This window comes from Trematomus bernacchii, unplaced genomic scaffold (assembly GCF_902827165.1).
Source record: "Trematomus bernacchii unplaced genomic scaffold, fTreBer1.1, whole genome shotgun sequence".
Classification (NCBI taxonomy): domain Eukaryota; kingdom Metazoa; phylum Chordata; class Actinopteri; order Perciformes; family Nototheniidae; genus Trematomus; species Trematomus bernacchii.
In genome coordinates, this window is record NW_022987608.1 from 6,997,260 (window position 1) to 7,023,242 (window position 25,983).

Here is a 25,983-nt window from a genome sequence, read left to right on the forward strand (position 1 = left end):
ATATATCTGAGGCCTATAATATATTGATGAAAAACAGTATAATAGGGGACCTTTAAGACATACTAAGTATAGTTTTTTTTGTATATTTTCGACATATACGATGTTGTTTTTTAAAATATTTTTGACATATTATACTATGTCGTTTTTTTTTCATATTTTCAACATACTATAGGCTACTATGTCATTTATTATATATTTTCGACATGTCAATTTTTGTATATTTTCGAAATACTATGTCGTTTTTTTTTGCATTTTTCAACATACTTTTACTATGTTTGTGTATTTTCGACGTACTATACTATGTCGTTTTTTAATGTATTTTTGACATACTATTCTATGCAGTTTTTTTACTTAAAAACAGTGAACGAAGAGGCAGCACGGAGCGAAGCCTCGAACGAAGCCGGAAGTGAATGGAGGATCTCTCTCTCACCTCTTCGCTTCTCTTCGCCCACCACGCGGAGTAAAAAAATATCCCACAATGCATTGTTCAACATGGCTGCGCCCTGGTATCGGCGTGTGTGTAAACAGTTGTAGCCGCGAGAAGAAATACACTTTAGTTTCATGCATCATTTAAATCTCAAGACGATCTCTGGAATACAACTATCCACGTTTCAAGCAAAAAGGCAAAGATGAAGATTAAATCCAAGTCTTCGTATCACAAATCTGAGAATACCTACAAGGTGAGAACTAACTGCAGCATGATGCTTACAGTGGGATGTGGTGGAGATTAAAACACTACTATAAAAGTGTATTAACAGTCATATTGTATATGGTAGTTTTGATCAAGCAAATTGAGGGATTCTCTGTTAATTTCACCTCAGTTTAATGAGTTATGGCAAAATGTGATTTACCCTGAAATCGCTTAGTCCCATTACTACTTAGCTACATTATAAACCCATCTGATGTTTCTTCTTCCAGTTTCTCACTTTTGCTGAAAGACTTGCCAATGTCAACATTGACGTCATCCATCGTATTGACAGGACTGGATCTTATGCAGAGGTTTGTACACTCAGTAATTGTGACAACATTCATACATACAGTAAGCTTTTCCTAACCATTTGCATCTGATTGGTGATGGCCTGTTTATTATTTTTTGCAGGAAGTAGAAACATATTTCTCTGAAGGACTGACAAAATGGAGAGACCTCAACTTGACAGAGCATTTCAGTATGTATACAATAAAATACATATCAGAGTATATGCAATACTGTTCCTCTGTAGTATCTGACATGTTAGGAAATATCTACTTCTTAACTTGAGGAGAGATGTTGTGCATTTGTAGTGAATGTAAAATGACTGTCTTTCTTCCACAGGTGCATTTTTGAAAGAGGTTTCCAACCAGAGCCAGTCATTCAACCTGTTGGTTTTCCATCAGAAAACCATAGTGGAGAGTCTGAAAACACACTTAGCTGTCAAGAACAGTCTGGCCTCAGAACCACTGCTGGAGTAAGTGGTCTTATGTATACCAGAGGATCAAAAATGTTGTTGAGTAATGAGGTGATGTACTAGCTGAGTCTCTCCTCCGCCCTACAGCCTGGTGGTGCAGCTGGCCAGAGACCTGCAGACTGACTTCTACCCCCACTTCCCCGACTTCTTCGTTCTGATCACCTCCGTTCTGGAAACCAAGGACACAGAAGTCTTGGAGTGGGCTTTCAGCTGTCTCTCTTACCTCTACAAGTACCTATGGAGGCTAATGGTGAAGGACATGACCAAAATCTACAGGTGAGAAAAATAGATTTACTCTGTGGATGCTTTGTGGGTGTTTTTACCTTTTGTAGCAATCACTTATTATGACTTTCCCCCTACAGTTTATACAGCACACTGCTGGAGCACAAGAAAGAACACATCCGCAAATTTGCAGCCGAGAGCTTCTCTTTTTTGATGAGAAAGGTGAGTTATTTGAGTCAAACATGAACTTTAGGGCTTTCCTTTCTTCTGTTGTAAAGTTGAAATCCATAAGCTTTTGTGTTAAATATTTGAGTATTTTAGTTTTTCAATGATGTCCCATTGTGTCACACAGGTTCCAGATCTCGATGGCCTGCTGAATCATGTTTTCTCAGACCTCCAGCAGCACCCCGACAAGGCGGAGGGAGCAGGGCAACTGCTGTTCGAAATGTGCAAAAGCGTCAGAAACCTGTTTCACTCCTGCTCTGAAAAGGTGAGTTTCGTTTCAAAGGAGTAGGTCGGGGCAGAATCCGATCTGTGATCAACATCGTTTTCATTTAAAGGTTATCTAACCTTAAAGGAAGTCTATATCAGAAGAATCAGAATACCTTTATTAGTCCCACAGAGGGGACATTTACATTGATACAGCAAAAGAAAAGGTGGAAAATGTTAATTAAGAGGCATGCATAAAATACTAGAGATTACACAAATAACAATTTACAAAAGTACCCATCCAGGTGGACAACAAAACGTACAGTAAAAGTATTTAAAAATATGTTTAATTGCTTCTCTTCACCTATCCTGACAGGCTTTCCCTGTAGCTTTGCGTAAGCTCGGACCCTCGACCTGCCCAGACGCCACTCTGCCATGGGACACAGTCAGGGACGCTCTGGATCACATGGTCCAAGCTGCGGCAAATCACGTTGAGAGAGAACACTTCCTGGTCTTGTGGGAGTCTTTACAGGTGGGGCAAAATGTCCAACTTGTTTCCCTTACAGTCCAATCATTCAAAACCCCTCCAAGATCGTAAAGGCATAGCATATATGCATCATCATCTGATCAGTGTATTCTCAACCCTTCAAGTTTTGTAACTTTGTGTCTGATGATGTCGTCTTCTTGGTAAAGGCCAGTGTGGTGGAGGTCCTGGGTGTTATGGAGGCGAAAGGAGAAAAGGCGGAGCAGGCAACAGAGCAGCTGGAGAGGCTGCTGTTCATTTTCCAAACCCTGGTGTCCCACAAGAACGGAGCCAAGGTTACCAAGCCGGATTCCGTCTGCCAGGTAAGAGTACCACACACACACACAAAAGACATCATGCCGTTATTTGTTTTGTATGGCTTCATAATTGTATTTCCCCGTGCCTGCAGACGGTGTTGCGGCTGGTGCAGAGCTCCTCTCTCTCGCCTTCTTGTTCCCGTCTGCTCCTCCAGATCACCTCCTCTCTGCTCCTCGGGGAGAACATCTCTCTGCCCAGAGTTCTCATCCAGGAGACGGTCCAGAAGGTATGTGGTTGGTGCAAATCTGGAGTTTGCATATTTTGAGGATTGTGTCGTATTGGGTATGTATGTGTAAGGAAAGAAAAGCTTGTGTGTATTTACATGTCTCTCTGTCCTCTTCTCAAGGTGTTTGGCAGCACAATTGAACAAGATCTGATCCTGGAGTTCACCAAGGAGATGTTCACCATGAAACAGTTTGAACAGGTAACTTTGAGCGACACATCCAGTATGTTCATCTTTCTCTACAACTCCATGGCACTTCATTTTCTCTTCTTCACTCTCCCTTAGCTCTTCCTTCCCAGCATGCTTCGCTTCACAGCTGAGTTGTTGTGCTGTGATGATCCTCGCTCTCGCCACTGTGGCCTGGACGCGCTGGTCAGTCTGATCCTGGCCAAAGCCCCTCCCCCCACAGACGGCTCCATGGCCTTCGAAACATACCCACTGCTCTTCGATGGACAGACAGGGTGAGAGCATACATGTATTATTTTCCAACATTCAAAGGCTTTAGTGTCATATGCACAGTAGGTACAGTGTGGTGAAATGTCCCAGGCTCCTCCAACAATGCAACTTAAATGTATAACAGACATAAAGCGAAGAAAAAAATCTTTATTTCCATGTGTTTTCCCCTCCTCCAGAGTGTTGAGCGGTGAGGAGTCTGCGGTGCCGGAGCTGGTGCTGTCGCTGATCCGATTCCCCGAGGAGCAGAAGCAGCCAATCACTGACCTGTCTCTGCCCTGGGCCGCCCTGATGCTTCTGCCTCACCTCAGGTATCACCAGAAGGGGATTTCTGATGATAGAATCAGGTTTTAAATGTTAACAGAATCTATATTTGGGTCACATGCTAAATATGCAGGCATTAGTTGGTGGTTTAGAGTAGGGAACACAATGTCAAATGTGTTTATCGTCATGGTGTGATATTGAACACACTTTTTTAACTAGTTGAAAACGTATCAGTAGAAAACTGCACATTAAAATGTAACTATCATTCCCTTTTTTATTCATGTTCAGGTCATTTTTCTAACTTTAGCATAACACTGAAAGCTATTTGAACTAAATAAAATGCATTTCAATATGGAAAATCAAGGAAACATAATCTGATATCACAGCAGGAGCCTTGACCTTCACTTCTAAACTGAACTGTATTATATTAAGTAGTCTGATCTATTATATTTTGTATTTCTCAGACCCATTGCTCCAGCTAGTGTGGTCCCAGCTGTGACTGCTTTCTTAAACCGCCTCCTGACTGAGATTGAGACGGAGGCACTGGGGAAAGGTTTGTGGATCTCTAATAAGTGAGCTATTGAATACAAAAATACAACTACTAACTAAATCATGATATCAATAAAATCTACCCAAACAAGTGTCAAAATATAACCAAGACTTTGAATTGTGCATTTTCTGTTCATGAGACTGAATTGACTTCTGTCTTGTCACCCCCCCCCCCACCCCTCCTCCTCCCCCAGCTGGTCTGTTTGTAGCCAGTCAGGCGATGAGCTGCCTCCTCACTCTGGACGGCTCTGCACAGCTTCTCTCCCTGGTCACTGTGGACAAGATCAACTCAATCCTACGGTAATCAGTGCATGAGTCTGTTCAAAATGCATGTGTCAGTTTATTGGACCGCAGATTGGTAGTAAATGGAAAGAAAGTGTGATTTGTAACGAGGAAACTCGGATAATCTATCCCATTGCAGCACCTTTTTGGATTCCATGAAGGATTGAACTGATAATGGTCATTTTCATTCTGGTTACAGGAAGTTTCCCAGTGACCTGTCCGCCCTGCTGCTAGGAGACCTGTACTACACCCGCCTGTCACTCAGCGGCGTTTCAGAGCACCTTTCCCACAGTGCACTTCAGGAGCTCCACCAGATACTGTGCGCCAACCTCTCCTCCAACATCTCCAAGGTATGTGTGAAATCACAAGAGTTGTCATCAAAGATGCATTTCTATGAATATGTTGATATTTGACCACCAATTGATCCTTTCTCTCTCTCAGATCCGCCTGCTGACTCTGAGGATTCTCTCTCAGTTTGAGGCAGAGCTCCCCCCACAGACCGAGGTAATGTCCAAATTCTCATGAAATTGATCAATTATGGGACTAAGGCTTGTGTATTTATTTATGAGAGTGTCTCCCCCTCTGTCCAGGGTGAGGAGAGTGTGGAGGTGCAGCCGGTGTTCGCCGTGTGCCTGCAGGCGGAGCTGGTGCCGGCTTCAGTGCAGGACTACAGGGAGAAGCTGCTCCACCTCAGGAAGCTGAGACACGACCTGGTGCAGCGCAGCCTGCCTCAGGGCCCGCCCGGCAGCTTCCAGCAGGTACAGAGGACTCCTGGCGGCTTTATACTTAGTTTGAAAAAAAAACAGCACCGTGTGATTGATCATTAATGATTTTCGTATGCAAATATAAAATTAACACAATATTATTCGGCCCATTTTCCTCCAGGTGCCTCTGCGTTACCTCATCGCAATGCTGTTCGTCAACTTCAAGCCCCTGTGGGAGGCAGTTATTGAACTTCTAGTGTGAGTGTTGAGATCTCGCAAAAATAAATTCAGCTAAAATACAAAAAGAGAGAGTTCACCCCAAAGCCAAAACACATATTTTCCTCTCGCATGCAGATTGTTTCAGTGTCAGTTGCTGAGTGTTTGGCCGAAGACATGTCTTAATTATTTTGTATATAATAGAATTAAATGGCACTCGGCTTGTGGAGCTCAAAGCATCAAAACAATAGTTTTTATGCAGGAACTATTTTCTTTCTACACTCGGCAATTATATCACTGCTAAGAAGGAAGTGTGCATCTCATGAACAAAAGACCTGAGGTAGAAAGAAAATAGTTCCTTCATGAGACTACTCACAAAAAGGTCTGGATTATCCTGAGTAACCAGTTGATGATTTTTGGAAAGAGACATGGCTGTTGAGACTTAAAATGTATTATGTTGGGCTCTCGAGCAACAAAAGTCAGGTGCCATCTAGATCCATTTTATTAGAGTGTTTGAGGGTTAAACTGCCCCTATAGCATACTATACTTAAGGATACAAATATGTACAGTACCATTAATTGTCGTTATTTAGCTGTTTCTTTGAACACATTGACTTAAACAGGCCTTACAGAATGCAGAACTTTGTTTGAATTGCCTGAATAAAAATGCCATGTTCGATATATTTATCCTAAATGAATCTCATTCCTCTTCACAGGACCCATGCCAGAGGGATGGACAACAGGGACTTCTGGAAGGTCTACTATGAAAACCTGGAGATGGTGGCAGGGATCGCTGGTGAGGGCTCCTGATGCTTCAGATTGTAAAACTCAGCTGTGGTGTACTTGACTGCAAGGGGAAAACCAGCCAAAAACAGCCACAAAATTGATCTTCCTTTCCTTGTCATAGAAAAAGAACTGCATGAGGACAGCGAGGACGATGATGAGGAGGAAGAGGAGACGGGTGTTCAGGCCGAGCCAGGATGTGACGTCATTGAGAGCGGGGACGTGGGGGTGCTGTTCCTAGAGCAGCTGAAGTTGACCGCCAACCCCGACGAGAGGACGGACTTCCTCAACTTCCGCATCCTGCTGTGGCGCTGCATGACGGAGTTTCCTGAGAGAGTGGAGCCCCGCTGCCGGGAACTGTGCCCCCTGCTGCTCCGCTTCATCAGGTCAGCGTTGTTAGATATACTAATTGCCTAATTGATCATCTTCCTGATCTGCAACTATCCTAAGTATTCTTGATTGTTACCCTGTGTCTCCAGGAATGAGTTTTACACCTCCGACCTGCTGGTGGCACCCACTCAGGACCTGAGGAAGGTGGATGACGCTGCCCAGGAGGAGTCTGGGATGGCTGTGGAGGAAGAGGAGGATGGAGATGAGCAGGAGGCAGAGGAAGGAGGCAGACAACAGAAGAAGGCTCCTCCAAAGAGAGCCGCTGCAAAGTAAGACATCAGAGTCACACTGAACGATGTTTCAAGCTGCCATGGGATGTTCTTCATTAACAGCTGTTACACAAGTAGAGTCAGGTTTTCTTTTTTCACTTAGGTATTTATAATATCTGAATAAATAAGATGCAAACAGAAACAGAACATTATTAAAACAAATGTAAGAACTGATATCTGAACAATTTAGTTGTTTTCTTTATACACAAACCTGTTTTTCTCCAAATCCCTAATCCCTTTTTAGCTAATAAAAGAAGCCAGCATTTTTTCTAGACCTTTGCCTAAATAAATAGTTTAAATAAAAATGTATATCAAAATTGACCAGGATTTGGACAAACCGAGTAAAAACGTCCCCCCTCTAGGACTAATTAAAGGGGCCCTAATATGCTTCTTGGGGTTCTCCATTTCGTGTAGTGTGTTATAAAGTTTTCTGTGCATGTAAATGGTCTGCAAAGGCTAAAATCCCAAAGACCCCCCTATATTTTGGTTGCACACCTTAACTGGTATTATATACTGACCCTTGTGTGGATCTTTTTCTTCCAGACAGCTGATCGTCCATCTGAAGTTGTTCGCCAAATTCACCAACCCTCGCTCTCTCTACCTGGAGAGCAGCCTCAGTGATCTCTATAACCAGGTAATCCTAAAACCTCACACACACACACACACACACACACACACACACACACACACACACACACACTTGTCGTCTACCAACATTACAGCTGCTTAATATTGACTATTTTCTAAGGCATCTAAATATATCTCTCTGTTTCCAGTTGCTCTGCCACCAGGACCAGCAGATCCAGCGAGTGGCTCTGGAATGTGTTCTCACATACAAGGACGCCAACATAGTACCATACAAGTAAGAAAACCACCTGAATAGAGGGACAGGAAAGCACACTTACAGTAATATGTCTCTTAATGCAACAATCTCCCTTTCTTTCCATCAATGCAGTCATTGTGAGCATATTTGATAGTAATCAGAGCTCACGTCCTCCACCCTCTATGGTTACAGGCGGAGGAATGTTAAAATCCCCCTCAGTGCTGACTGCTCAAAATCACGACTCCTATTGTCTGTTATCAAGCCATCCATTTACTGTACCTGAAGCCTACCTGCAGACAGATGTGTGTTTCTGAGGAGGTTTAGCATTACATACGCTGACAGACAGCCGTGAACAGACCCTGTGATTTAGATTTCTTTTATATGTAATGTATGTATTATTTGTTCATTAAATGCACATATACAGTATCACTTTGTATTCGCTCTGAGTGTCTGCCATGATGGGTGTATGTGTACAAGCAGTTCAATTCTTACAAGTATATTGTGTTTTGACTTTTGTTTTTGTGTGTGTTTGTACAGGGAAAATCTGGAAAGGCTACTTGACGACAAACACTTCAAAGAGGAGATTGTCCATTTCAACATTTCTGAGACAGGAGTGGTGGATGCCTCACACAGAGCCAGGCTCATCCCACTGCTCATGAGGTACATGCTCATTTGTTTTCCGAGCTGTCTTAAGGCGTGACACTACAGGCAAAAACACAAAGTCATTTCTTTTCGTTGACTGGTCAATTTAAATGTATTTGCTTCGATATAACATCTCCTTTCACACTATCGGAAAGGTGTCTCAATTACCGTGTCTATTTCCTTCTGCAGATTTTCTTACATTTACCGAAAGTTAGCTTAGATAATGCCTTATCTTGTTTTTAAAATGTGTTGCCTCTCAGTCACCATCCCTGTGTTTGCTGTTTCAGGATCCTGTTCGGCCGCATGCGCAGTAAAGCAGGCAGTAAGTTCCAGGGGAAGGCGAGCTCCGCCTCCCGCTCCTCCATCATCCTGCGCTTCCTGGCTGGCTGCCAAGCGGAGGAGCTGGGGATCTTCATCGACCTGCTGCTGGAGCCCGTCTGCCATTACAGCCAAGGTAGCTTTGGTAGAAAATACAATAAAAATCCATTATTAAAGCTTAGTTTTTCTACCCCAGTCTGAAAACACCTTTCCTTTATTCAAATCCTTTTCCTTCCTCAGGTACTTGCCTGGCTGCGGTGGAGAAAGCCATCGCTGACACAGATGTGGCTGCCGTCCTGCCTCTGGGCCGACAGCACAGCCTTCTGAACATCATCAACGTAGTGATCCAGAAACTGGGTCACCTGATCAACATCTACCTGCCCAAAGTGCTGCAGATCCTGCTGTGTGTCACCGCCTCTGTGTCCACCATCCTGGACAAAAGGGAGCAGGTAATCAGGAGAGGCATTGATGAGATTATTTGTTTGTTGAACTGATTTTTAAAGTGATCAGATCAAGCCTTAAAACACCTGTTGGTTACATTACATTACATAGTGATGACCTTCCCCTCTTGTCTCAGCTGCGTGCGGGGTGCATCAGTCCTCTGAAGAACCTGAGGCGCCTCGGCGTCCTGAGGATCCAGGACTTTTTGGACGGCTTCGACTCCTACAGCTTCAGCGCAGACGAGCTGGATGCCGTCTTTGCCGCTGTGGTCTGGCCTCAGGTACATCATGCAAACAAATGTTGTGTCACAGTTTAATGAAACTTGAAGAGCATACAATGATCCCTAGACCTGGCTATACATTTATAAACCTTTTTCAGACCTGTATAAAGGTAAATACTAACACGTTTACACATGGATAGCGACATGGTACTTATAATTATATACGTCCAAAAAATATATATTGTTGAATTTGTAGAGCTGGCAGCCGATTTACTGGGGATTAGTCCCTGACATTTCTCAGGGGAAGAAAAAAATCCCTAAAATAAAGGCACCGATGGGCCAAAGATATGATATTTAAAGAAACAACAATAATAATAAGCTAATTAATACTAATAGTAAATAGATTAATTAAATAGAAATAAATTAAACCTACTTTCTCTTAGAGGACTGGGTTGTAATTCCTTTTAGTTTTTTTCCGTGTCTGGTTAACACTTCTTTTTGTGCAGGTGTGTCGTCTCCCTACAGAGAGCCCCTACTCCCCCACCCCTCTGCTGAGACTCATCCATGTGTGGTGCAAAAATGCCAGGTAAACATCCACCTCTCTCCTTCTTATCCAGTTAGCAGTACTTTTTTGTTATCCAGAGTGAGTTTATGGAGGTACATTGATTCTTCTTTTGTCCATCTGTCTCAGGTACTACCCACTTCTGGCTAAGCAGAGGCTGAACCATCCGGAGTGTGACATCCTCCTCAACGTTTTCGCCCTCCTCTCGGCCAAAAAAGTTTCCACAGTGACCATCGCCATGGTTATGGACATAGCCGAGTCCTTAGCAACCACTCAAGACTTTGTGGCCTCGGAGGATGAGACGGAGCTCAACGTCAACAACTGTGTGTTCCCGCAGCCTAAAGAGGGCGCTCTCATCACAGCAGGTAAGCAGAGTTAGGGTAATATATCCGTCATTGAAATCCAATGTCAGTGTTACTGTTGCTGCAGGGTTTCATGTGTTGTATCTCTTCCAGACGCTCTAACCCAGGGCTCCAGCCTGCTGCTGCCTCACATATCCACCCTGCTGAACTACCTCAGCGGAGTCGTACGCAACTCCGACCGACTGAAGAAGAAGAAGTTCAGGGTTCAGGTCGCCAAAGAGCTCAACATCCTCTCCAAGTCAGTGTTTTATCTGGATAAGAACATTCGTTTTTCTGTTTCACTGTGTGAGGAGTTATGTCTTAGAAATTGCCTTTTCTGTTGTGACATACAATTATAACACACTTTGGGGTGTTTAAAAAAAAATATATATTTATGAATTATTATCCTTTTTGTTTTTCTTTTGTACTTTTTTGATTTTTTGTCTCAATTTTTGTCAGTTTTACTTTACCAAAATGTACATCTAAGTGTTTATATAATAGATTTTGTGTGATCACGTATGTATTGTGTCTATCCTATTCTATCTGTGATTTAAAAGCCACTGAGAAAAAAAACTAAAATGGCCTTTTATGTCTCGTCAAACTCATTTTTGTGCGTGACTTTTCCTCTGTCAGGGTCAGTCGGTTTGTCAGCGACAAGGAGCAGAGCTCGGTGCTCATCACCCTGTTGCTGCCCTACCTCCACAAAGGCCACAATCCTGAGGTAAGACTTTCAACTCCTTAATGACATCTAATGCTTTCTGCTTTGCCTTCATGCTGCTAATGAGGAACCTTACTGTGTGTTTCTTTCAGGAGACAGAGATCGACACCCTGGCCACGCTGCAGAACCTCCTGCGGCAGTGTGTGCAGCCCTCAGACTTCCTGCGGCCGCTCAGCAAGCTCTTCTCCGTCATCCAGAACAAGCTGCCCAGAATGGCCCTCACTAACGTCTTCCAGGTACAGCAGCCCACAGGAATCTGGTCACATGACAGTAAATACATCTAATATTTAGTGTGGTGACAAGGAAATCAGTCCAAAGTCCAGGAAATGAATTATCTTTTATTCAAGAGATTTAAAGTGGACCTATCATGCTATATTTGAATAATATAGTGTAGGACCATACCTATATAAGGCATATTTATCCTTTTTTTTTTTTTTTTTTTTTAACCAAACAGATCATGCATTTTAGCCATGCCTCATTTCGCTCAATTTGACAATTTCTAGCTCTGTTTTTGCAAGGGCTGATTCTGTGAGAACAGCACCACCTACTGGCCTGGCATATGTACTACAGCGTCTCCAGCGCTTTCAAACGGCAATGGCCGTGGCTGTCTCCTCCTGATTGGTGGAGTTGGCCCAATAGCCGTAGCGCCACCGTCCTGACGTCAGGACAGTGTTCAAATCTGGATCAGTTTTTATCAGATCCGTTGCAGCCCCTTTTTTAGAGATTTGGGTATGGAGGAAAATAGAGAGGGTTGTGTTTTCTGACACTTGGTGAGTTCCCTGGAACACCGGGGACACATATTCATGTATAAAAGACGTACAAAAGTGCATTTTGCATGATAGGTCCCCTTTAAATATCACTTAAAATGATTGGATATCCCTTAAATGAGATACATTGTTACTTGTTGCAGACCCATATTGTTTAAATATCCTAATTAAATGTTTTTTAAATGTATTCCTGCTCACTGTTCATGTACCCATGATGCTTTGCTTTCAGACTCTTTCGGATTTGGAGCCCTCACTCAAGTACATCACTGATTTAGCAACAAAGGTAAGGTCATTCACGTTAAATATTATGCATGATGTATGAAAACCAACAGCACTTACAGACTGGAATATTGAATCCAAAATATATTTCTCTTTATTACATTTAAATCATTTGTATGAAGTTTAAAAGAAGGCCTCTGGACCTTGTCAGTTCACTGTCTTCATTTATTTTTTTCTTCGCCATTTTTCTGCCTACTGTAGTACTTGTGTATATGTATACTTTGCCACATTAATACAAAATATAAGTATGGGAAATTGCACTTAACTGCTGACGAGGGCCGACGTAGGTTTCAAATGAATCCGCATCCAAAATCCTTTCTGAATGTTCCTCCCCCTTCCTGCAGCTGAACGCGTTCGACAGTCGGCACTTGGACGAGATCCACTTCGACGTGCGTCTCTGCGCTTTCCAAGACGCCACCAGGCGAGTCAAAGAAATGACGACTCTGGACCTGGACTACATCGGCACCATCATGCACAACGTCTTCCACACCTTTGAAGTAAGTAGATATGTGACACAGATGCAGCTTCAAGTACTTAAATACCTGTTATCTCACGATTCATTGCCACCCTCCTTTCTCCCTGCAGATCGGTGACATGTCGCTGGGAGACAACGCCAACCTGTGTCTGTCTGCAGTCATCACGCAGCTGGCGGAGATCGGCGCTGGAGAGCAGCTTTACAAGGACATCGTGCAGCACACCATCCTGGACGCCGTGCACAAGGGGCTCCGCAGCAAGACAGACGTAGGAACACACACCCTGTCTCCACAAGAGCTCTGAATATTGAACTCATTCAGTGTGTTTAAAAATGTCCTCTCCTTCACTCTACCAGAGCGTGCAGCATGAATACACCACCGTGCTGGCCTGCCTGGTGAAGACCTTTCCCACCAAGAAAGAGTTCAGAGACCTGGTGCAGCTCACCAACTACCACGACCTGGAGTCTGACTTCTTCGAGCACATGAAGCACATCCAGGTAGGAGAGAAAACTCACTCCCATGTCCCTCTTTCCTCAACTGTTATACGCATAATCCCACAACTGTCACAATAATGTTTCCCCATTCACAATATCTCTTATATATATATAGGCTCTATATACCCACACAAATATACTATGAGCTTTGCTTGTCTTCGACCAGTTAAAATCCTGATGGCAGACAGGAGCTCTCACACCTATTAGGGATGTATTACTATACATTCAGTGGTAAACATGTGCCTACCTAACTACAGTCAGCCAAAATCTTTATAAAAATCATTTGTAACAACTGATGACCTACTTATCTTTGAGGCAGAACACTTTTTTTCCTGAACTTCATATTCATAATTCCTGCATACCAGATGATAATGAGTTTCTTTCTCTTCAGATCCACCGTCGGGGTCGTGCCCTGAGGAAGTTCGCCAAGCAGCTGACGGAGGGCCAGGTGGTGCTGACGCCCCGCTCTCTCCAGCATTACATCATGCCGTACGCCATGACCGCCCTGCTGGATGAGAAGATGCAAAAGGTGACTGATGCCCGAAACATTCTGAGAAAGAAAGTGTTGTGTGATGTGTGTGTGTGTGTCTGACCCTCCTCTCCTCGCACACTTCAGCATGAGGGCATGATAACAGCGTCGGTGGAGGTGGTGGGCGCAGTATGCCTCAGGCTGACGTGGTCTAAGTACCTCTACTACCTGAAACACTTCATCCACATCCTGCAGACATCGCAGGTGGAGCAGAAGCTGGCTGTCAGGTGTCTAATTTGACCTTTTTGTTTTACGGTTTATTTGAGTATTTCTTTGCTATTTCTGATACTGAACATGACTTACTGAGGCATTTTGTAAAAGTCTGTACTAAGAGACCCCCTTTTTCCACTATACCTCTAGTTTGCTCCTCACAGTCCTGGATGCTTTCCATTTTGACCATCAGACCCTCAGCAGAGAAATGGAGGCTGCCAAGGCCAGAGAGGGTGAGTGATACCATTTACAATTCTGTATTTCAGAAGTTCTGATTAATCCAAATGTGTTGAATTTTAAATCAATCAAACATCCTTGTCTTTATCAAGATGTGAGTGCCGCAATGGAGGCCGATGACGAGGAGCAAGCTGCAGCCGACGAATCGGAAGCAAGCGGTGATGAGGAGGCAATGGAGGTAGAGGGTAAAACCGATCCATCTGATGTCCCCATGGAAACGGACACCAACAGTGGAGAAAATGGTGTCGTCTCCAAGAAGGCAGCTACCCCTGTAGCCAAGGTGCCGGCGGCTCCCCCCCCCATGGCGGTGTCCAGCGGGCTGCCGCAGAGCACCGAGGAGCTGGGGACTCTGATCAGCGCCATCCACCAGACCGTGACTAACAGCGTGCTGCCCCGCCTGCACAAGTGTCTCAATGCAAAGGTACAATACACAAACACACTAATACCATTTAACAGGTTTGCATTTTGAGATCCTTTTGGTTGCATTAATGTGGCAAGTATGTGAGATGTCACTCAACCTCGGCTCCTAAGTTTTTAATAAAATGTGTAGCCAAAATACAGACAACCCCTTAAAAAGGCAAAAATGTCCCAATATGTTCTGCTATGAAAATAAAACAATATATATATATTTGTTATAACAAAATAAGTTTAGCACTGGCTTTAAAATCCAAGTTTTTACAATGTTCCATATAGTCACTTTTTTTCATGCCCTACGGTACAAAAAATAATTAAAATCAATGTTGTTGCTAATTCATTGACACCAGACAATAAATACAACTGACATGACTCTGACATTATTGCACTCTGTGTGTATGTTTTGTCTAGATCAAGCGGGACGATGAGCACAAGGCAGTGAAGTCGAAGGATGTAAAGGATGAGGAAGTGGCCAGAATACCGATCGCCTTCGCCATGGTCAAACTGATGCAGACGCTGCCACCGGCCATCATGGAGGTCAACCTGCCTGGGTATGCTGCAGCTGTGGTGGATGTTGTTTGTTAAAACATGTTGATAATTGTATGTAAAGATCAGGATCACTTAAGATTCTGGTGTGATGTTCATTTAAAATTCCGACATTTTACTGATATTTCGTATTTTTCTCATCCAGCATCCTGATCAAGGTGTGTGTGGTGCTGAGGAACCGCTTCCAGGAGGTCCGTGACGTGGCGAGGGGGACTCTGGTGAAGATCATAGAGACTTTAGGCTTCCGCTACCTGCAGTACCTGCTCAAAGAGATGCAGGGGCTCCTGGCTAAAGGCTACCAGGTACGAGAACACATAGAAACACAACCGTAGAAGCATGTCGGCATCGTCTTTAAAAGTCCTAATGTACCCGTCTGTTTCTCTGTGCTCCCCTCTGCCCAGGTTCACGTGCTAACATTCACAGTTTACCAGCTGCTGACAGTCCTCAGTCCAACCCTGAAGAGCGGAGACCTGGACGCCTGCATGAACATGCTCATCGACGTGAGAACGCACCACAAACCCACATAGAGCCCACTATTTTATACACAATATATTCAAAGTTTTAGTTTTTACCCAATCTCCCCGTTTCCTGTTGGACAGATCTTCAACAACGAGCTGTTCGGGCCTGTGGCCGAGGAGAAGGACGTGAAGGGGATCGTCTCCAAGCTGATGGAGGCGCGACACAGCAAGAGCATGGACTCCTACGAGCTGCTGGCTCGCTACTGCAGCAAAGAGAGCGTCACCAAGTTCATATTGCCACTAAAGGAGGTGAGGGGGAGGGAATATAAAAAGACACTGGAGTAAATACAAGAATCCATATGAGTTTGAACTCTACAAGTCTTAAAACAGGTGACTTGACGTGATGCATTGACTTTCAGATGCTGGATAACTCAGCCAGTCTGAAGGTGTGTATCCGGGTGGGGGCCGTGCTGCGGAGGATGGTCCTGGGTCTGCTCGTCAACGATGGCATGACGTCTCAGGATATCTTGCTGCTGTGCCACGGCCTGGTCAGCCAGAGTCTGCCGCTGCTCACCAAGAGAGACCGGTACGCTCACACACACTTTGATCAACATCCAGAACACACCCATGTTCCTCTTGTACTAATTACCATGTATTACAATGTGTGTATTTGTAGAGAGAAATCCTCAGTGAAGCCCCCCCCAGACCCCAGGCTGCCCCCTCCCAGCTGCCTGCTCCTGCTTCCAACTCCAACGAGGGGGGGGGCGGAAGGCTCCAGTCAGCAGCCGCACCAACATGCACATCCTGGTGGACACCGGCCTCAAGGTGCACATTCAAACTCTCCCGCGTGTTATTAGCATTACTAGCGCAGTTCACTTCTATAGCAACTACATTCTTCTTTAACATTATTATCTGCATTGCATTTACTGGCTACGGAATATATTTTGGTGATCCATTTTCTATGTCTGGTCTAAATCGTTTTCTTTCCTGTGTTTTATCAAAAGAACAGATGAAAAATGCAGATTATTTGGTGGCCTCTTGTGGCCAAAGTGAACATTACAACAACACAAACTTTTGCCACTTTTAATAAAATTGAAAATGTAAGCAACTTCCAGAGATTATCGTGGTAAAGCATTTTTTTAATTAGTTGGAGTAAACACAGGAGAGCCAATTAAGATCAAACATAGAAAATTGATCACCAGATTATAAATATATTTTCCATTTGCCTCTCAGGGCTTCTGTGTATTAACCACTTTTCTACTGGAATAAATATTGCACATTTTCTTGACCATTAGAAAGAAGGAATGCCTTATGTTATCTCAGATGTCTGAAAAAGAAGCTGGATTGTTAATAAGGCATTGTGGGTTTCTGTCTGTTTCTCAGCTGCTCCACCTGAGTCTAAAGAAATCCAAAGTGACGTCCTCCGATCCCACGGCTCTGCAGATGCTGGATCCTTTCGTCCTGCTGCTGCTCGACTGCCTCGACTCCAGGCACGTCAAGGTACTGACATTTTCTTTTTACATAGGAACCTTTTTATCAGACCAAATTGTGAGCACCAGCCAATCAGACTCGGATATCCTCCCCCCCCCCCCCCTGCAGGTGATCACGGAGGCTCTGGTGGCCTTCACCTGGCTGCTGAAGTTCCCTCTCCCAGCAGTGGAGCAGAACGCAGACCAGATGACCAAGCAGCTGTTCGTCCTGCTGAAGGATTACTCCAAGGCCGGAGCGGCCCGCGGGGAGAACTACCAGCTGGTGCAGAACTGCTTCAAGGTACCCACAACTCACACAACACATATGTGTGCTCACACTTTGGAAAGGGAGAGCAATTCAATCAGGTTTTAAATGGAAACTGCTTCTTTGATCTACGATTTGTTGTCTTTCAGGCCATTACCATACTGGTGAAGAATATCAAAAGCAACCAGATCTCAGAGACACAGCTGCAAGTGCTGCTGGGATACGCTGAGGAGGACATCTACGACCAGTCCCGCCAGGCCACCGCCTTCGGCCTGCTGAAGGTAACCGCTCACATGTTGACATGAGTGTTTGTGGGGCTTTGCATAAAGATCACCCATGTACAATTTGAGAATGTGCCCCTGAGTTATGTGTTGAAATGTGTTTCTGTCTTTGTATCGCTCTCCTCCAGGCAATTCTGTCCAGGAAGCTCGTTGTCCCAGAGATGGAGGAGCTGATGAAGAAAGTGGCCAAGCTTTCTGTCACCGGCAACAACGGCGGGATCAGAATCCACTGTCGACAGGTACCTACACATAAAAAGAAAACAAGACAAGCCCCATTTTTACTATATGATGAAAACCGGTTAACACAAATGTTTTAAAATATGTGTATTCATCCAGTGTTTATGTTTTGCAGATCTATCTAAAATACCTGCTGGACTACCCCCTGGGGAAGAAGCTGAGGGGGCACCTGGACTTTGTGGTGGCGCAGCTGCACTACGAGCACGACACCGGCAGGGAGTCAGTGCTGGAGATGCTGGCCTACATCTTCCAGACCTTCCCGAAGGTTAGTACATTTACTCAAGTCTGAATACAAAATGGAATTGTTGTTCTCTCTTATTTTACCAATGGTGATTTCTGACTTTGCTTATTTGATCATTCCCGCCCAGGAGCTGCTGCTGAGGCATTGCGGCTTGTTCTTCGCCCCGCTGGCCCTGGTTGTGGTCAATGATGACTCGGCACGCTGTAAGAAAATGGCCGCCATGGCCATCAAGGCACTGCTGGCCCAGCTGGACATTAACCACCAGAACACCATGTACTCCTTTGTCAACACCTGGCTGCATGCAGAAAAGGTACAAATCCACTTGAAGAAAATGTCTTCAGTATCTTTGTAGTGTGTTTCATTATTGAGAAATATGGTGATGTCAATGGAAAGATATAATCATAAGTTTGAGAACATTCCCTCTAATACCACTCTTATATAATGAATATCATTCTCCTATCATATCATGCTGCTATATGTCTTTCAGGCATGCAGATGTGTGCGCTGCTTTTCTACGATCAAAGATTTGAATATTTTTCGGCACAAAAGGAAAGATAGCTTCCTAATGCTCTCGCCTTCCCCCCCCCCCCGCTCTCTCAGGCCAGCATGCGGCGTCTGGGCGCTCAGATCTGCGGCCTGTTCGTGGAGGTGGAGGAGGAGCAGTTCACCCGCCGCCTGGACGACCTGCTTCCTCTGCTGGAGAAGGAGATAAACCCCGTCAACTACGATGACGTGAGTGGACACCTTCACACTGTCTTTGGCGGAAAGTTTGAAACGTGACGAAAAGGTCCTTGAACCCCTGTGTGTGTTTCAGATCGAGGAGGAGCAGGACGAGAAGGGGGCGGACCGGCTGCTCTACAGTTTCCTCACCCTCATCACCAAACTGAGCAAACACTGCAGCCTGCTGGAGCTCAGACAGCCTCACGACACACTCACTCTTATCTGGGGTAAGGAAACAACACACTCTCTGTTACACACACTGTAATTTGTTGGAGTGGCGGTTCACCAAACATCCCACACATTAAAAGACTGGATCCAGCAGGCCGTTTAACATTTTCTTTTTCAATCTGATGGTTGACAACGGTTTCGTTAGCTGGGGATGATTTTATCTAAATAAAAGAATATTTACAAACTATTAGCAGACTTACAATAATAACCAAAATAATAATAATAATCGTAAATAAGGTTCAGTATTTCACTTACATCATTTCATGCATCCACAGGATTAAACTGCTCTCTTTTCTTTCAAGGTATGAATCAAAGGGAATCTAGAAGGCGGATCTAACATAAACAAAACAATCTGTTAAAGTTAAACTAAACATTTCATCAACTGATTTGAGTACAAACAATTTACAGCTCCATGTGCCAACTCACAGTTCCTTTGTTCTTCAGTCTCTGGTGGGAAGGAAGTGAGTGACAGGCCTGAAGGGCGGAGCTTTACAGGCTTTGGTGGGGGAGTGGTCTACACTTCATTGACAGAGGTGGTGATGAGGGTAGAGACTTTTTAACGCACAAACACACTTGCTCAAACTTTCCTTATCTTACAGGTCACATTGAAGCCCACCTGCGGTACCCTCACTGCTGGGTGTGGCTGACCTCCTCGCAGCTCTTTGGTCAGCTGTTTGCAGCCCATCCGGCGGAGCAGCTGGTGGCTGGGTGGAGAGGAGAGGGTGGAGACGCTTCACCTCAGTCCCCAATTACTGCTTTCATCACCAGCGGGCTGGACAAGAAGGTGCAAAACAGTTTTTTTCCAGCTTTGATCCAACATCTGCATTTCACCCTCATTGTTTAAACTCCCTTCTCTCTGTTTGTATGCCATTCAGATGAGAGAGCTGGCGTTGTCTTTCTGCCATCAGCTACAGTCCAAGTTCCTGGACACCGCCTCAGGAGAGCAGGTAACCATCTCCACCCAAAACACATTTCTGTTAAAGGATCAATTCAAATCACACAAGGTTTGATTGACAGCAATGTTCTGACCCGCCCACAGGTGATCAAGAACCTGCTGTTCGTCGGCAAGGTGATCTACCTCGTTTCCCCCGAGTCCGACGTCACGCCCGCTCAGGAAGAAGTGAAAGAGGAAGAGGAGAAGGAAGAAGAGAAAGGGGGGGAGGTGGAGGAGAAGGAAGAAGAGAAAGAGGAGAAGGAAGAAGATGAAAATGGCAAGGAGAAGGAAAAGGAAGATGAGGAAGAAGACGAAGAAGACGATAAGGACCGGCCTCCTTCCCTGCTGTGGCTGATGAAGAAGCTGTCGCTGATGGCAAAGAGAGAGGCGGCACACACTCCCAAAGTTCCTCTGAAGGTACACAAAGAAACATACAATAGAAATATAGAAAAGAGGTTAACTTCAGTCCCGTTCTCTAACGACTATAAACCAAGGGGCTGGAATTACTTCCAAAATGTATTTTTCTTAACAGTGAAAAAGATCTTTTAAATGTTTAATTCCTAAGATAGTTAAATGTATTTTCCTCCACTACTTCCCACAGAGAACGTGTGTGTTTAAGTTCCTGGGAGCGATGGCCATGGACCTGGGGAAGGAGCGACTCGGCCCCTATCTGAGCACCATCATCACTCCTCTGTACAGGGAGCTGGACAGCACCTACGCAGACCAAGGTAAGAGGGAAAACCTGTCTTTACAAAAAGGGGAAATAACCGTTTGACAAGTGGGAAAATGGCAGTGAAATAAACCCCTGCTTGTCTCTGTGTCCAGACCCCACCTTGAAGAACCTGGCTCAGGAGCTGATCGAGCTGCTGAAGAGACACGTGGGGCTGGAGAAGTTCTCTCTGGCCTTCTCTGGCGTCCAGAAGGAGTTTTCACAGAGGAGAGCCGCGCGCAAAAAACACAGAGCCATTCAGGTATGAAGACGTTATCCATACTTACACAAAAGCAACAACTTTGTTTCCAGCCATCGTCTAACGTTTGCCCTTTTTGTTTTCCAGGCGGTGGCTAACCCAGACATCGCAGCCAAGAAGAAACTCAAGAAGCACAGGAACAAAATCGAAGCCAAGAAGAGGAAGATCGAGTTCCTCCGGCCCGGTTATAAAGCCAAGAGGCAGCGGGGCAACACGCTCAAAAACCTGGCCATGGTGCAGTGAGCCGTGTCAGTTTAGCAAGCTGGCAAATTGACCAAGAAAGAGACTTTTGTGATAGAGGACATTTCCATGTATTTGTGGGATAACTGGGCTGCAGAAGTGTCACCTAATGATGTAACAATGACTTTCACTATTTTAATTCATGTCAAGTGACAAAGCAACAGCACAGGAAAGAGATGACTCTCCCTGGTGGTTTGCTAAGTGTGAAAACAAGGAGATTTTGGAAATTCTAACCATGAAAAATGATCTAATCCAACTCTTCCATGAGGGATCCAACAGCCTCCTGTGTGTGTGTAACAGAAACAAGACATCATGTGACAGCAGGATTCCTCTGTATTAGCTTATATAAACTTTAATATCCTGCTGTAAGAAAAGTGTAGACATGTCCTCAGATTTATATCCCGTGCAATTTCATGTACAACTTGTTTTTCTTAGTAAAAAGACAAGACATTTAAACGGATCTTTTGGTATCACTTGTGTTTAAATCAATCGACCCTTTACACAAAATGGTACAATCACTGATAGCAATCTTTACTGAGAATCATTTTCACTGTACAAGCAGATATAAATATGCAACCATAAAACTTTGAGCATACAGTTAGTGTTCAGTAACTCGATGACTAATATGCCAAAGCTGCACTCAAGGATTTCAATGAAAAAAAGGCTTTAACTACTTATTTAAAAAATAGTGGGAACAACACAAATGAACAGGAGGAGAAAACTACAATAGAAATCCATGACATTGTATCTGCCTGACGGTATTGTACAAAAACAGCCCAGGCTGCAGTAACACTCGGCCAGAGGACACATAGTGGGAAATGGAGTACTTTTTTTTTTTTTTAAAACCAGTGCCCAAATTTCTAAGAAAAAAACCACAAACATTTCATACAAGCCAGCAGACTGTTTACATAGAGATATGTTGGATTGAAAATGTGCTGCACTAAATATTGACATTCAATGCTGCTTGGCTAGTCCAGCATACGGTAATACAATTGTCTAATGAGTTTGCAATGCAGCCGATCGTAGTGATGTTTCCTCAAATCAGAAGCAAGACTTAGCTCTCACTGACTCCTGATATTTGTGTCTTTTTGGGGAAACACTGCCTCCTGGTGGACCTACTGGACATGTTCAGGCTTCACAGCGTGACCCCTCTGTTAGAAGATGAAGCCAACTGATGCAGCAAAGACACCTTATTTGAGAAAGCTAGAGGGTTATAGTAAATAGGATATTCACAAAGCCTTACATATAGATTCTTTCTAATCAATGATAACCTATTAGAAGTAGAATCGTAGCTTCATTTAACACGTCTGTTCACAGGTGTTTCACATTTTTATGCATTTCTAAAACACAAAAATAAAGATACCAACTTGTCTATCATTGAGGTTGCTTTAAAACCATCACGCAAGACACCAGCATTAAAGAGATGGGGGCATAATGTGTGTGTATGGGTGTGTCCAATCCAGACGTTACTGCAGCCTTCACTTCAGAGTCCCAGGCTTGAAAGGCTTTAGGCATTGGGAGGGCTTGGCCAAGGCTTGAGGTGGGAAGGAGTGCAATCTCGGGTCCAGGGGAGGGGTCAGTCACAAAGGCGTCATACAGAAGGGTCAAAGGTCAGGAGTATATACAGAGTGGGAGGAAGCCTTTACTGTCGGCTCTTCAGGGAGTCCACCAGCCTGCAGAGACGGAGAGCAAATACAATTCAGCCTCAGCAAACAAGGAACAGAACACGTACAATATGAACCAATAATGAATGGGTTATGAAGTGTAATAAACATCTTCTTCCTCCTCAATTGTCATTTCCTCTACTTAACATATTTTTTAAGTATATTTCACTACTATTTTGACTTTATCTCTTCATGGTTTGTATGTTAATTCCTACCATTCCATTGCCTCATCCAGGCCTGTGCCCTTCGTGGCCGAGGTCTTGAAGATCTGCCATTTCCTGTCTTTGAGGGCGGGCAGGCCCAGAGAGTTGGCCACCTCAGTGGGCGTCATCGCCTGGTCCATGTCCTGTTTGTTTGCAAATACCACCAGGATGGCTTTCTTCAGCTCTTCCTCCTGTGCGAAACACAAGGTCGCAAAATGACATCATGAAACAAAGGGAAGAGATAAAGCAACTATATATCAGTGTAATGGAAGCAAAAACACAGAAACTAAATACTTTGAGAACATTTATGACAATCTTAAATATGTGAAATAGGTAATGCCATCTCACATCTGGACGCAAATCAAGACACAGCATTGTTAGTTCAGAACTTAACTAATTACATTTGCAACTAGAAAATATGTTTGGCCCTTACACCTTGGATTTGTGAACTTGACAAATTGCTATAAATTACCACTGTACTAAAAACAGTAGTGGTTCAATTCCAGTTTCTAATGGGATTAAAATGATTTACATATATATGGTCAACAATGACTTATTACTAAATATTTTCAAGTCCCATTGTAGGACAAGTGGTAAATGTCACCTCATGATGGCAGTAGGGGAAAGGTAAGGATATTTAAAATTAGGCAAATTGATTCTTTGTAGGCATTAGACGTCAGGAAAATATATCCAGCACTAGTTGACTGGAGCTTGTATTGAAATATTTTTCCTATATATCTTGGTTTAATGTGATAGGGTGGAGTTGAAAATACGCCCACTAACCTCCAACATGGCCACCAACTCAGACTTGGAGATGCCCATCCTGTCACGGTCGCTGCTGTCCACCACGTAGATGACTGCGTCTGTGTTTGAGTAGTAGCACCGCCAGTAGGGCCTGTCGAAGAGAGAGAGGAGCACAACGGTTAAAAAGATGGGAGACAGAGAGGAGGACGAGGAGTAAAAGAGAAAAGCAGTGGGCTGACAGAGCAAGAAACAAAAATTATGACACAAGGCAATCACACATCACTCCTTTGACTTCCCAGTGCATCCCCGATCTGCCACTCACCTGATACTCGTCTGTCCTCCCAGATCCCACACCTGGAACTTCAGGTTTCTGTATGTGACGGTCTCAACGTTGAAGCCGATGGCTGTGCGGAAAGTAATCAAAATGGGTACAAATATGAGCCTGATTGGCACCAAAGTCTCATCTGGATGTGCAGTGTGAATTTCCTCTGGGTGTTGCTGTCATGGTAAGTGCTTATCAGACTCAACCCCCCTTGGTGGAAATCATGCAAATGTTTAGCATCTGATCATTTACATTGTAAAATAACGAGGAAACGATGCTAAAATAACTCTTTTGCAAACCACTGCACAGAAAGTCAGGATTAAATGCAACATGTAATGAATATTTAATTACAATCCTGTCTATGGACGACTAGAATATATTTAATAGTCTCTATGATTTTGATCCAGCTAATATCTTGCTTTAAAGCCGCACATGTGCGTGATATACTTTCATTTCAATGTATAAAACACAAACTGAGGGGTACTTAGTATTGGCACTTTTTTATCTGATAACCTTTTAAACAACCATCTGATTTTCCAATGGAATCAGGAGCTCGCCAACATCAGTATAATAATTAACTGTAGTAGTCCAATGGGTGAAACTGGTTTCTTTCATTTGCTCACCTTAAATCAAACCCTTCAGAGTGTGTCTAATACAAATGTCCACCAGACTGGTTGGCTGTGTTTACCAAGCCACGCCATGCAGTAACATTATTCATAATCTAATTGTGCTTGTATAGGTTGTTCTTATAAGAGAATCTAATAAACAGATATGTATGTATCTAAGGATGTGGAAATAATGGTGTGGGAATAAAAAAAAAAAAGTAAACCAGTACATACTGGGGATTGTAGTGACCACCTCTCCAACCTGCAGGCGGTACAGTATGGTGGTTTTTCCGGCGCCGTCCAGACCCAGGATCAGAATCCTCATCTCCCTGGTGCCAAACAGGCCCGAGAAGAGGCTAGAGAAGAAACCACCTGAAGATTTGACGAACAAGGAAACAGTGTTAATGCTGAGAAAGGTAGCTTTGGATTAATAATCAACTATAGCAGCAAATAGTTTGAAAGTGTTCAGTTACACATTACTTTGGTCTGTTCAAAACAATGCTGGGAATTATTTGTCATAGTTTTGACTAGCATTAAACAACTTAGATGATACAGCATATAAAGTGATTCAATGGTAAACCGACAATCAAATTAGTCGTTACTGTGCCTGCTAGAACAATTTAAAAAGCAGAGAGGAAGGTGAAAGACATGGGAGTGAATCAAACGTAAAAGAGTGAGTTTTTCAACATCCTGAAGAGCTCTTTTCCCGGATGTGCATGGATCACCTAACGTGTTGTCAGTGTTACTGAGGTGGTTAAGCAAGTTAGCTCAGGTTAGCTTAGCTTCAGCTATTGACGTTGTGGCATGATTGATTTAAATGAAGACACCAGGTTGTCGTGCTTTATTCCTTATGCCTATTAGAAGATATCTTAAAACGGCTAGCCCGAATAGCATAAAGACAAAACGTTCACAATCTGTCCAGACACAAACACACCATGGATGGAAAACTCACGGTATTCCCAGTAAATAGCTAACATTTAACGTTAGCTTGCTAGCAGGCAGCAGTTGCAATCCTCGTTAAATGAAGCAGGAATATACTATACAGAGCTACATCGGTATCTAATTACTCATATGTATGTAGGTTATACGTAATCAAAAGACACATGCATATTATATCGACGATTAGTTAAAATACTGACCCATTTCGATAAGACTACGGTCCTTCGTTCAGCTAGAAAAGACTTCCGTGTGGTTGACGTGTCGATGAACTGTCACCAACTCTGGCTTCGATTTTGTTTCTCAACATTCGACACATTCAAAATTGAATATTTAACTGTACATTTGATTTATAATAAACTATGCAACAAGTTAGAAAAAACGT

General features: G+C 43.7%; 2 protein-coding genes and 1 long non-coding RNA gene across 3 annotated transcripts; 1 reads left to right on the plus strand and 2 right to left on the minus strand.

Annotated features, from left to right (window-relative positions):
• The first annotated feature begins 438 nt into the window (after nt 1-438).
• Nucleotides 439-21,839, plus strand: utp20 (UTP20 small subunit processome component). The gene is given in 62 exon segments (XM_034131334.1): nt 439-680; nt 919-999; nt 1,100-1,166; nt 1,313-1,445; nt 1,533-1,721; nt 1,808-1,889; nt 2,020-2,157; nt 2,473-2,628; nt 2,790-2,942; nt 3,029-3,163; nt 3,284-3,361; nt 3,446-3,621; nt 3,793-3,924; nt 4,342-4,430; nt 4,621-4,726; nt 4,908-5,058; nt 5,150-5,212; nt 5,299-5,466; nt 5,594-5,670; nt 6,344-6,423; nt 6,535-6,796; nt 6,890-7,069; nt 7,613-7,703; nt 7,846-7,931; nt 8,430-8,552; nt 8,822-8,988; nt 9,093-9,301; nt 9,430-9,573; nt 10,020-10,099; nt 10,205-10,440; nt 10,531-10,675; nt 11,050-11,137; nt 11,227-11,370; nt 12,131-12,184; nt 12,525-12,677; nt 12,766-12,921; nt 13,010-13,150; nt 13,539-13,676; nt 13,764-13,903; nt 14,037-14,119; nt 14,216-14,544; nt 14,949-15,088; nt 15,229-15,385; nt 15,485-15,583; nt 15,683-15,850; nt 15,961-16,127; nt 16,218-16,299; nt 16,301-16,366; nt 16,925-17,041; nt 17,141-17,311; nt 17,425-17,556; nt 17,685-17,795; nt 17,909-18,058; nt 18,162-18,344; nt 18,635-18,766; nt 18,849-18,981; nt 19,582-19,766; nt 19,858-19,929; nt 20,022-20,333; nt 20,518-20,644; nt 20,742-20,887; nt 20,972-21,839. Coding segments are annotated over 62 exon segments (8,460 nt in total). The 5' UTR covers nt 439-629; the 3' UTR covers nt 21,128-21,839.
• Nucleotides 19,045-19,489, minus strand: LOC117483141. The gene is made up of 3 exons (XR_004555957.1): nt 19,409-19,489; nt 19,238-19,315; nt 19,045-19,143 (listed from the first exon to the last, which is right to left on the minus strand). It is a non-coding gene; the product is annotated as an uncharacterized LOC117483141 (long non-coding RNA).
• arl1 (ADP-ribosylation factor-like 1) lies at nt 21,635-25,878 on the minus strand. The gene is made up of 6 exons (XM_034131335.1): nt 25,802-25,878; nt 24,897-25,034; nt 24,058-24,139; nt 23,775-23,886; nt 23,004-23,182; nt 21,635-22,797 (listed from the first exon to the last, which is right to left on the minus strand). The coding sequence occupies exons 1-6, from the start codon at nt 25,803-25,805 to the stop codon at nt 22,767-22,769; spliced, it is 546 nt and encodes a 181-aa protein (XP_033987226.1). The 5' UTR covers nt 25,806-25,878; the 3' UTR covers nt 21,635-22,766.
• Nucleotides 25,879-25,983: the final 105 nt, after the last annotated feature.

What these genes read in the sequence shown, in the direction of transcription:
- arl1 (XM_034131335.1), bottom strand. An exon ending in GGTGGTCACTACAATCCCCA is followed by an intron (nt 24,140 to 24,896) that starts GTATGTACTGGT and finishes CTTTCCGCACAG; the next exon opens with CCATCGGCTTCAACGTTGAG. An exon ending in AGTTGGTGGCCATGTTGGAG is followed by an intron (nt 23,183 to 23,774) that starts GTTAGTGGGCGT and finishes TGTTTCGCACAG; the next exon opens with GAGGAAGAGCTGAAGAAAGC.